Source organism: Cotesia glomerata, unplaced genomic scaffold (assembly GCF_020080835.1).
Source record: "Cotesia glomerata isolate CgM1 unplaced genomic scaffold, MPM_Cglom_v2.3 scaffold_25, whole genome shotgun sequence".
Classification (NCBI taxonomy): Eukaryota; Metazoa; Arthropoda; class Insecta; order Hymenoptera; family Braconidae; genus Cotesia; species Cotesia glomerata.
This window is the reverse complement of record NW_025402996.1, coordinates 123,521-136,644: the sequence shown is the minus strand read 5'-3', so window position 1 is coordinate 136,644 and position 13,124 is coordinate 123,521. Positions and strand designations below refer to the sequence as shown.

Sequence of the window (13,124 nt, the reverse complement as noted above, 5' to 3'; positions counted from 1 at the left end):
AATGTAACTGCTCAACAGTAAATTCGATATCTATACATACTTATAAATATGAATATGTATATATCAATAAGATTGTATTTGTTCAGTATTTTTAGTAAACATTTAAAATTGATGACAGCCTTGACTGTGTACCATTGTGTTGTCTCAAAAAATATTTATGCGTAGCATGTTGTTTTATTAATTAATAAAATAAGATGTAACGATAATTAAATCCAAAAATAATAAAATAATATACTGTCATATTTATATTTGTATTTACTTTACAGTAAAAGAGTTTATAAAAGTACGCGTTAAATTGTTGAATATGTACATCCCTGTCAATGAAACGATGACGTCAAAGCCGTAGAATGGCTGCGAGCCAAAGGCTAAACGAAACGACAACCGGGTCTTTAAACAGAGACTAAATGAACGGCAAATATGGCTACCATACGTTGTAATAATAATGCGTAACAATTTGGTTAATTATATTAATAATTGTGTTAAGTTAACAAAACATGTTGTTAAAGGGTCGGCATTTGGACAAAAGGAGTCGGAGGCATCATGGGAAAAATCTCAAGGCCGCGGCCGGTAAGTAAAACAACTATCTTTATTGGTTAGGATCAAAAATATTTATTTTTTATCATTCAGGCAAGAATATATTATTTGTTTTTTTTTTTTTTTTTTAATTCATACAATTTAAATTTAAAGCTTCAACACTAATTATTTTAGTCACAAAATTATTACAAAGTTGATTAGAAAGTTAAATTTATTTAAAACAAATAACTGTTTTTTTTTCTTCAACATATTCGAACGCAATAACAGTTTTATTTGCACAGTAGCAATATAGAAGACAAAACTACTTGAAACAAGTGTATCTTAATCACAAATAAATATCCTTTTTTATAATGTCATATCTTGTATGATAAAGATACTCATAAGATAATTTTATAAATTATTTATTAAAAATTATTTACATTATCTGAGAATCTCTGCGCGTTACTCAATGTCTTATATATATTGTTTGTTGGTTGGTGTATTAATACTTATGATTTATCTTCTTTAACATTTAAACGTATGCCTACAATGAACACATGCATTACTTTTTTGGCAAAATAGAATATTGAAGTGGGATCTATTATTAACCCCATAAAAAGTTGTTTTTTATTTTAATAATTAAAAAGTAAAAATACGAAACAATATGCAAAATTATTTATAAATAAAAACGAAAACTCATCACTGGAGCGCATAAATGAGTTTTTCTTAAATTAAGTAGAAAAAAAAAAAAAAAAACAAACAAGTATAAATGTAAATATAAATAAAAATACGCAAACACTCGGACAAGGCTGATATGAATAAAATCAGCTATTCAGTACAATGTATTTAATATAAAATCATCATAACAAGTCACAATGATGATCGATCTGAACTTCGATCCTCGAGACTCAGCCAAGTCTTTTTGACATCGTGCTATCGCTGCATTTTGGTGCATATTGCCTTGCACTTAAAATCAGCATTATCCGGATCATTATTGAGGTTTATCTGCGAGTATAAATAAATAAATTAATTAATTAATATTCGTATTTATATTTTTAATTATACTAATCTACAACTCTTATGATTATGTTTTTTAGTTAATTAAATATGTCGGTAGATCGTAGTTGGTAGACAAGTTGTCTAACGAACAAAAAAGTTTTTTTTATCGATTAATTCAAATGTCTGAGATGTTTAACATTGTACGCAGAGTCAAAGGATCTATTTTAACCAGAAGTGCAATAGTCTGCGGTTCTCCACACCCATCAGTTTAATCGTCTGCATAATGTATAGGTATCTGTTACCATGACGATAAAGATGCCAATTGATTTTCTCTTTTTCTCTTTACTTGTCACTTGTAAAAACATACACATCGGCAATGCATAACGTATATAGTAATTGCAAATATATACGTATATCGATTATCTTTCATCCCAGTATAATAATAATTCCTAATAGTATAGTACATGCATCGCACTCGGTATTTCTCCAAACGCTTGTTTCAACTTCAAACTTTTTTATTGTAAATAAGGTAAAAGCCCCAATAGATGATCACGTACCAGTATATGATCATCTATTGGGGCTTTTACCTTATATCATTATATTTTATACTATATATATTTCTTAAGATTTCAAGTTAGCATAATAGTCTGAGAGTTATTTTTCTTTTTTATCAATGCACATAGTTTTTGTTACTTTACATAGAATTTACGCTAGTTACATCATAGATCAAGAACCCTTATCGGGTGCATATTTTATTTATTCATTTATACTTCTTTACTTGTTAAAAAAAAAATTATAAAATTTTTATGAGGCGTTAAATTTTTCCAATGATTATTATTCTTAAAAAATAAATAGAATTTTGTTTTTCTGATATTATTTAACGCATTCAACTATCTCGGTGTGTTTTGTTGCAATCTGTTTAAAGATTTGTATGTTCAACGGTTGTATAGTTTATTAATAACTATTGTCACGTCCGATATTGACGTAATAGATGTACAATAGAAAAATTAACATCAAAATAACTTATCTCGTCAATTATATTTAGAGGGTATTTCATTTTGAAACATTAAATTTTTTTTTTTTTTTTTTTTAAAGTAAAAGATAAACGTAAAACGAATTAACTTTTTTATTATCAATAATTTAATCTTCCTCTCGGGTATTATCCTCTGGATATCAGGGAACATTACACTCGGTTTCAATAAGTGATTAACAATTTGCTCAGTATTTGAGCAAATTCCAAAGCGTCGTTTTATAACTTTAATAATTATTTATTATTAATGATAATGAACTTTTCGAACAATAAAGTCGTTTTAAAGCGTCCGGATCCAGCTAGGTCGATTCGTGTTCGTTTAACTGGTTATTCTAAATGGTTAGCATTCCAATGATTTCATTTTATACAAAAACATTTCAACTGTAAACAACAAAACAATAATATTTAATATAAATAAAAATAATAATAATACAATATTTAGTTGCATAAATAAATAATTAGCAATAAAATATCAGTCGGTTGATAGATGAACTTTCAACTGTCTGGCTTAAAGCAAAATTGCAATAAATCTTAGTTGCAAAATTTTTTATTTATCTATATTTAAAATAAACAATTATTTATATTGTCATTTAGTTTATTCCTAAAGATTTTGCAAAAATTTGTTATTACATATATATTATACATAAAAATGTACATATATATGTATATAATATGCATAATAATTCTCCCTCGTTATTTCTCGATCGAATGCATTCACTGAGGTCCTTGCCTCTGGGTACAAAGTCCACAACCTCGAGACGTGCCTTTATGAGATGTCTCTGACTCTGAAAAAACGTCTTGATCGAATGCAAAAACTATCGCAGTAGCAATGTCCTCCTTTTCCCGCCCTACTGGTTTCATGTTCAACACTCCGAGGGAGAAACTTTCCATTTTCCCTCAATGATCGAGAGAAATCCTCAAGGACATACTCAATCATAATCGCTCATTATTATCGTTTTCCTTACACTGCAAAATGTTAAAATATTATTTTTAACAGTGCAAATAAAATAATAATAATAATAATTTTTCAATGCATACATACGTATATACATCTAACTTAAAAGTACATCAATAAATGAAATTAAATAGTCGAGCCTCCGTAAGTGACTCGTGAATTAATTCGACCGCTATATGTCACTGTCGTAAGAGAGACAAATGAAACATGTACATATAATTTATATGATTATAATACACTACTGTGGATCAAATAATAAAGTAGCATCATTGAATGATGACACGTAACAGGCATACATACCCCTTTTCATCATAAATCTATACGTAATATCAATTCATATCGTACAATATATTTTTTTAATTTTTTATTTTTATTATGTCATTTTATTGCTTACTTTAAACTTTATATTTGTATTTTATGAATCAAGTTTTTGGATTTTTCGTTTTATGTTTTTAACTGCAAGTCAAAACAATTTTTTTTTAATAAATTATCATATTGTATCTACCAGTTTTTTAAAACTTTCAATATTAATGCATTTTTAAATATAGTTAAATTAATTTAAACAATAATTTTTATAAATCAATTTATTTTTTTTTTTTTTTTCATTAAAAAATTAAATAAATATTATAGCTTACAGGTTAACATTTTTAAATCAATAAAAATATTTTCAAAAAACGACAAAATAAAAAAATATTAAAAAAAATTTTTAAATACTTATTCTGAAATGAGAATGTTTCTTGTTTTGCAAGTGAAACTATATGATGATATGACGAGACAGAAGCTTTATTTACTGTCACCAGTGGTTCACAGTTATTTTAAATAAATTATAGTTTAATAAAAACACCAAGGTATATGAAAAATGAATAAATAATAATTTTTTTTAAATATCAACAATAATAATTTTTAGTAAATTATAGAAATAAATAATAATAACTATTAGATTAATTTATACTTTTTCAAATTTCCTTTTTGTACAGCAATTATTTTGCTGTCAAAAAGAAGCTATTATTAATTCCAAAATTTCAATTTTAATTTGCAAATATAATATTTTTTGGAAAAAAAAATGAATGTAAAAAAATATACAATGGTTGAAGATCTTGTACAAAATTAATAATATGAGAATTACTGCGATAGCAGGCCGTCTACCTATTGATAATTCTAGACAAGACTTCTTATAAGTGCAAGCAATAAATGTCACTGATAGTAAAATTTTAATTGCACTTTAAAATTAACATCGAAGAACATCATTCAAAATAAAAATGAAAACTATGAAAGGTTTTTTTTTCCTTAAAGTAATTTTCGCTAAACTATTAAAAATATTCATTAAAAAAAATTTAGCATAGCATACATGAGTCACGTTAAATAGGAAGACTAATAATGTATATGATAAGAACGCCGGCTGAAATGTCATAAATAAATAGCTTACTAAATACAAGAAACTTCATAGTATACAATTATTATCTCTCTATAACTCAGGTAGTATGTACAGTTAAAAGTAGATCATAAAAACAAGGTTGATTCTCTAGAGTGCAAGCATCATTACATCCCTAGCGACAATGATGAATTATTTTTTTAACAATTATTTTGAGTTAAAGTAATTTAACAAATTAAACCGTTGGCTATTTTTTTTTTTTTTAACTTAAAAAGTTTTAATTGCTTTTGTTCGATTATATCTTCAACCAATAGATATCTGTTGTTAATATATCATATGATACTGCAAAAAGTAATTATGTGTTTATCTCAAAAGTAATTATTGCAATCAATGAAAAAATTGATAAATTTGAAATAATTAATTTATATAAAGTACGATCTTGAAATGGAGGTCGATTTTTATTCCAGTTAAATGGATCATTCTTTTAAAGTACTCTGGACGATTGGCCTCGATTTCTCATGGTGTTTACACAGCCCTGTATATTTATATTGCAAACATATTTGATACTAATTACTTCAAAACAGTGACCTTGATTTTTATGGTTGTTTATTTTTTTATATTCTGTTGAAAAAAAACAAAAAACTTTTTTTTAATTGCAGACATTTAGAAGTTATTGAATTTTTTTTAAATATTTGGACTATTCGATACAATTTCAAATAATATTATAGAGTATGATATTTAAAAAATCATTCAAGTTTTTAAGAATTTACTTTGAGAAATTTGTATCATGTGAAAAAAAAAGATCCAACCAATTTTATTATCATTTTAATATAAATGTATTCTTTTTAAATAAATAATTTTAATAAATTAACCATTAATTTTATTACCAGTAAAATAAGAAAGTATTTCTAGTATATTTATATAATCCTTGTTAATTAAATTCACTAGTACAGTTTAAATTTAACTATCAGGATCAAAATTTGGGGTTGATATTTAATAAACAAGTATTCAAGAATTTTAGTATTCAAGAATGACTTTCAAACGGCGCGAATAGTAATAACATGATTAATAAACAGGCCGGGTCATCGTCCAGTTGAAGAAGAGATTTGCGTTAAATGAGCTACAAGACACTCACTTTTAACTTGTTGCTCTGTTTTGTAGTGTGTCAATATAATCGGGAATAGAGAGAGCGAGAGGCCGTCAAATGCATGTTATAATCTGCAATCTACAATAATATACACACACATTTACATATTAGCGACTTGTCTGATGTATAGAAACATTTGTTTATTACGCAAACTGAATTTGCTATTGAAAATTCAATACACTTTCGATGAACATAATCAAGAGTAATGTTTACGTGGGTGTTTAATTTATTTAAAATTCTCATAACCTCTACATTATTAAGTAATAATTTAATGGAACGTTAAAAAAGTGTTTTAGCTGCTAAGAATAGACCTTATTATAATAATAAAACTTTCAGAGTTTTGTCTATGATTAAAGCCCTGAGTTGAAAAGTTTTAACATACCGAAGCAATTCCGTAAACTAATGAAAAGTACTTGTTTAACGTGTTACAATTTACTAAACCATAGTGTAACTTTGTTTTTCTCTTTTAACACTACTCATAAATAATTTATATATAAACATTACTAATATGCATGCACAATACATATTGAGCGTTGTAAATCATATAGGTTACAATTTGAAAATTGTTTATAAATTATTTATCTGATTCGAATAATAAAAAAATTATACTTGAAATAATTGTAATTATAGAGAAATTTTTATGTCATTTTTTCATAACAAAATGTAATGGAAAAATCATAAGTCCCATAAATATGAGTAGACTGATAAATTATTTTGATTACCCGACAAACAATTAATATCTAAAAAGATAAAAAACTTTTAAAAAATAGTCAACCATTAAAAATTCTATTTCTAAATATACGAGCTTCAAAAATCATATTTTTTTATCATTTCATTAAACTTACTTTAATGAATCATTTTTTATTTTTAATGATCCCTCAAACAATTTTTTCTAAATCAAAATTTGATTGGTTTTTGACGTGATAACTTGATGAACACCGACAGCGCTCACGCAAAAATGTCGCGTTCCGCCTGAGCGTTCCGCTTGAGCGTTCCTCCTGAGCGTTCCGCCTGAGCCTGTGCGTGCAAGCGAGAGCGCGCAACAAGCAATAGAGAGGCACGATCAAACAAACGATAGAGAGGCCCAAGCGTTGGCTTGTGACACATATATCTCTCTTTTCGCGTAACGTCAGAGCTAGCAGTCAGAATATTGTTTTATAACTAATTGTTCGTGATTATATTTTGTATTACTCATGCGGGAAAAGTAGTATCTTGGCGCTCGCTGTTGCGGTTGAAAAAGAGCTTGTTTGCCCATTTTAAAATTACGCATAAGGTTTTTCATAAATGAAACCGTTATTTAAGTGCGACAAGTTTACTTGTCGCACGCAAATTATTCTTGGCGCACTCAAACTATCCTTGTCGCATGCAATTGACTGTGAAAATTGCTAAAATTGAAATAAATAACAAAAAAAAAAACACAATCTAACTGTCAATATCAAAGAAGTGAGGTTGACATTACAAAGTTCATACTTTTAACGAAAGTAAAAATAATTAATTAATATTGAGATAATTGTGATAAACATTAATTGAGCAGAAATTTGATCATTTTAATAATTTTTGTAAAAAATAAATTGACAAAAAAAAATTTTTTTGTCAAAATTGACATGTAGGAATTTTATAAAATAAAAAATGCAATTTTTTATGAATAATTTTTTGGAACAAATTTGTTTTTTAAGAAGATTAAAAAATTGTAGTGACAGCTAAATTTAATGTCATTTAATTTTATGTGTTGATTGTTTCAATGTGTAAATTTATTTTTTGTTAATTAATATTAGTGACTTTGCATTTATTATGTGATACATATTTGTTTCTTTATTAACTTTTTATTTGTTTTTATGGACTGGGGGGGGGGGGGCTTCGCCCCTGGACCCCAATTTTGTACCCACATCTATCGCCGCATTTGTAATACAAAATAGTATGTGCAACTCGTGCGACGTTGTCGATTACCCACTCAAGCGAATGACCGCACTGGCTTCGCTCGTGCGTTCAACTTCGCTTTCGTGGGCACTCGACAACTTGTCGCACTTGTTGCACAATATACTATTAAAAAATTATATCAAATTATTATTGTTGATAACATCATTAATTGTTAATAAATAATATCAATTATAAATTAATAAATTAATAATAATTATAAACTTATTATAAATTAACAAAATAATTAATATTATTAATTATAAATAATAATAATCATATCAATTATCAAATTATTGTATCAATTTTTGATTAACAATGTATCAATAAGTCCTTTTTTTTGTTAAAATAATTTTTAAATATTCAAAATTTTCAAATTTTTAAACACAAAATAATGATAATTCAGTGATAATAATTCAATTCAATTCATAAAAGTATGCAATTTTTCATCAATGTTTCTTTATGACGTTATCACGTAAAACTATCGTCCGTAAACCGACTTTACAGACAACCAACTTTTTTCCTTGATGTTTAGTTCTTTGACCTAATTGTTATTAAAGTTAATAAACTTTGCTTTTCAACTTTACCATAACACAATTATCTTCCATCGTAAAAATTGTCCTGATAAACCGGTTGAATCGATGATTTTTTAACCTGCGACTCTCTCGCTTTCGAATCGTCTTCCAATTGAACTCTTAATGTGAATTTGTTAAGTAATTTATTGGCGAATTAATTAATTACACCCAGATATACAGTAATGTGAGATACTCTATTTCATATTATTGGATGTGTAGTGTCATTACACGTATAAATAACTTAAATGAGTCACATTCAGTTTTCTGTTATTGTTTACCAACTTCAATTTAAGTAATCAATTATATTTAATTTAATTTAATTGGAAGAAAAAAAATTTAGAAATTTGATTATTTTTAACTTCCTGCTAAGAAAATCGAAGATATTCAAAAATCGGGAAGTTATTGGTTTTACCCCGTTTTTCGAAAATCGAGTTTTCATCAGATCTCGACGTTTTGAGGTCCTAGTAAGCTTCCCTGACTACTCCCGCGAGGTTGTCACTGTGTGTGTGTGTGTGTGTGTGTGTGTGTGTGTGTGTGTGTGTGTGTGTGTGTGTGTGTGTGTGTGTGTGTGTGTGTGTGTGTGTGTGTGTGTGTGTGTGTAAGTATGCGAACCGCTTATAACTTTTGAACGGCTGATTCGATTTTATCGCGGTTGGTGCCATTTAAAAGGGCTTGGCCAAACTTAGATTTCAAGTATAATTTGGACCGATTTGGATCAGTAGATTTTGAGAAATCTTAAAAAAACTAAGAAAAAAAATTTTTTCAAATGTGGTTTTTTTTGGATAACTTTTAAACGGCTCCACCGATCGATTCCAAAAACTTATCAGCTCTAGACAACAAAAAACCACGTCGATCGCCACCAAGATGGTCGAAATCGGTTGATTCGTTCGAGAGATATCGTGAACGAAAGAAAACCGAAAAATGTGTTTTTTCGGGATTACTCCGAAATTTTTGGTTCGATCAATTAAAACCTAAAAATAACTTGAGGATGATAAAACTGCGTCGAATGCCACCAACCGCGTGAAAATCGGCTGATCCATTCAAAAGTTATTGCGGTTTGAAAATTTCAAAAATAGTGTTCTATGAAACTTCTATCAGACTTTTGAGCTGGGAGAGCTCAAATGTATAGAAATATTATCTCTTTGAACTCAGTGAGCTCAAATTATTACATAAATTATATTTTGAGCTCAAAAATCTCAAGAATGTCATAAGTACAATTTTAAGCGCCCAGGTATGGAATTAGCGGAAAGTTGCAGGGATGGCCTTTAGGGTAAACCGTTTTTTTAATTTTTTTAATTATAATTTTGAATTTCTTTCTGTGATATATTGTTTCAAAAAAATTCATTTTCAAATATTAATTCGAATTTAGCGCGCTTATTTTTCGAATAAAGCGGTTTGCGCGGACATTTTGAAATAAGACGGCCATTTTGTCATCCTTAACCAACACCTTAACTATTGCACACCATGAACTCTTATTTAGTTCTGATAACTCAATGTTGTTGAGCTCTCAGAGCTCTACGGAATTGTTCTCAGAGCCAAACGGTATAGTTGGGAGCGCTCTACGTTGCGCAGTAGTGGAGTGCGCTGACATATTTCATAACCTTCTAAATGACAAACAGAATTATTTTGTTACTCATCCATATTATTAAAAATATATGAGGACAATTAAGTTTCCAGTTTATTTATTTAAGGAAATAAGTTTTTTTTTTTTTTGTGAAATTAAATTTCGTTAGAACAGTTTTGTATTTATGGTTTTTCAAGGTTCATTTGCAGTGACTGTTAATTTAATTTATTAGTTGAATATATTGTGATAAGTAATAAGTAATCGGAATACATTAAAAAGACCCCATTTAACACAAAATAAAATTTGTTTTCGTTTATTTATCTTTTCTTGTGCATATACGGTAGTGATTTTATGTCCAATATTTATTGATATAATTAAAAAAATAAGATAATTTTGTGACGATCATATTTTTATTTTACAAATAATTTTTATTTGTAATATAAGTTCTATTATTATTTTATTTCTATTATAATACTATTCTTATTTGTCATATACAATTATTGTTGGCAATATAAATTTGTTCTGTCGCATTTATTTATTAAATTATCAATGCTAAATCGTAAAAAAAATTACTAAGCAGACTGCCGAAAATTTGTTATAGTCTCAGAACGATCCTGTAGAGTTGTGAAAGGTAAATAACGTTTAGCTCTCAGAGCTCAACGATGTAGAGTTGCAGGAGCCAAACGGTATTGTTACTATAAAAATACGTTAACCTACCGGAACTTTTTACAACTAACTAACTACTATAGAGTTCCTATAGCAAAATTTTTTTCTCCGTGTGCTTTAGAGGCTTCAAAAAATCGATTTTTTTTTTGCATAAATGTCTTCCCAAACTATCCTAGAATGTGTCCCTAAAATTTCAGAAGCAAATTCAAAATATTTTCGGAGTTACAGGAGAAATAGTGAGCAAGCGTCGAGCAGGTATACGAGCGGCCGGATCGCTCGGAGTGCCCGCGCTCCGCCCCTCGATCTATTGTATGTATTCTACTTATTGTAACTATTAGTCCCTCGGCTAAAGAGAAGAGCCCGCATGCACTTTTAGGTCCCTGGGTTCTGATAACGAATATTAACGCATTTTTTGCCGAGGATTACGAAAAACTAGGTTATTTTGCCCGCCGATGCTAAGTTTAATTGTTAATAACAATTTAATTGTTTAAACCGCTATAACTCAAGAACAGCTGATTCGACGGGGAAGTTTATTTGAAAAAAAATGTTTAAAATTAAAAAACCAACAAAAAATGTTCTTATCATTTTTTTGATAAAATTAATATTTTCGAAGATATCGCGAAAAACGACATATAGCGGTCAGATCTCTCTGTCGCGCACACGCAGACCACGGACTCTATCGACGGAAGACAGGCAGAAAAAAATACAGAGACGAAAAAAAAATTCAATTCTCTGTGACCACTCGAGATTAAGAAAAAAAACTCATAAAAATCATAGAGCAGAGTCTACCGAAGATTTTGAGACGCATAATTAATCGATCAACCCCATGGACACCGAGTAACAGCCCCATAAGATGTGAATTTTGTCTTATTTGACTTTAAAAAATTCAATTCTCGGTGTCAGCTCGAGATTAAGAAAAAAAACTCATAGAAATCATAGAGTGGAGTCTACCGAAGATTTCTAGACCCATAATTGATCGATCAACCCCATGGACACCGAGTAATATCCCCATAAGATGCGAATTTTGTCTTATTTGACTTTAAAAAATTCAATTCTCGGTGTCAGCTCGAGATTAAGAAAAAAAATTCATAAAAATTATAGAGTAGAGTCTACCGAAGATTTTGAGTTCACTCAGTTAATTCTTTGCTATTTTTAACCCTTTAGTATATTTAGTGTGTTTCTAAATGTAAAGATTGTTTTATAGTAATATATTTTAATATAGTTGTTTTTATATTTTGTATAAAAGTTTGTAATTAACAATTGTGATCGTGTAAACATGTACATATTGATATAGCTGTAAATATAGTGATAGTGAATTTTTCAATAAATAAGTGCATTTTTTGTCTGTCTATGAACAAAAACTATAAAAAAAGATTCACAAAAATCCAAATTGTGTAGTATTCAGAGAGCTCGGAAATTTTTTGATGTATTTCAAAAAAGTACTGAAGTTCGATATGAATTACTTTGTTCTATCACGACGCCTGAAGAATTGTTAACTAAAAATGTTTATTATCATAAAAATTACATGCGGCAATTTGAAAAAAATACGATAAAAGTAGCAAACCTGATAGTAATACTGATGAAAATAGTCTAAATAATTTTTTAGACGTTGACCCGGACGATAGTAGCGAATTATTTTCATCAACTTCGTTAGATGCCGGTGAAACTTCGACTTCTGATGATGTCCATGAAAATTTTTCAAACGATGAAAATATTCTGACTCCTTCTACTAAAGAATATAATATTTTAATTAAAAAACAAAACGAAATTATAGAACTAAGAAGAACAACAATAAAAAAGTAATTGAATCCATAAAACCAAAATTAAATGACGGAAAAATTTTTCAAATAAGTTTTGTAACGAAAGAAGTAAATAAAATATTAAGTTCAGAAACTCAGGTACAGAATCATGACGTCAAATCGTTTATGGAAAAATTTTATCATGAATCCATAGATTTTGCTTCTAATCACCGATCAAACGAATCTGCTCTATTTTTTAACAGTTCATTAACACGTGAAGAGCTCATTAGGAAACTGGCTTCAGTTGATGTCATCAAAGATAGTGTTCAGCAGATAAGAGAGTCGTTATTAAAGAAAGATTTTGATTTAAATGACAGATTTTGTAACAAACCGGACATACAGGAATCTTGGAACCGAATGGAAATAAAGAATGACGTTTTGAAGTTTTTTTCTGTATTGTTCAAACATTCACCAGAAAAAATTAAAAAACAAAAGCTTGCAGACGTGATAACACCACAAGATGAGGAATCAGATGATTTACAAAGTTCTCAATTAACGCTTAAAATACAAAGTTTGTATCAAATGATGTACTTCATACTACATTGTGGCCGCAAAAGAACACCACTACACATGTTAATTGGGTTTAGTGT

The 13,124-nt window shown here is 28.4% G+C and overlaps 1 protein-coding gene across 1 annotated transcript in view; it reads left to right on the top strand.

Annotated features, from left to right (window-relative positions):
* Nucleotides 1-224: 224 nt before the first annotated feature.
* Nucleotides 225-13,124, top strand: part of LOC123274184 (nuclear factor of activated T-cells 5-like) — a 31,941-nt gene continuing 19,041 nt past the window's right edge. The window contains exon 1 of the mRNA XM_044741696.1: nucleotides 225-567. Within this exon, the coding sequence (XP_044597631.1) occupies nucleotides 495-567 (73 nt within the window). The 5' untranslated portion in view covers nucleotides 225-494. The remainder of the gene's footprint in view (nucleotides 568-13,124) is intronic.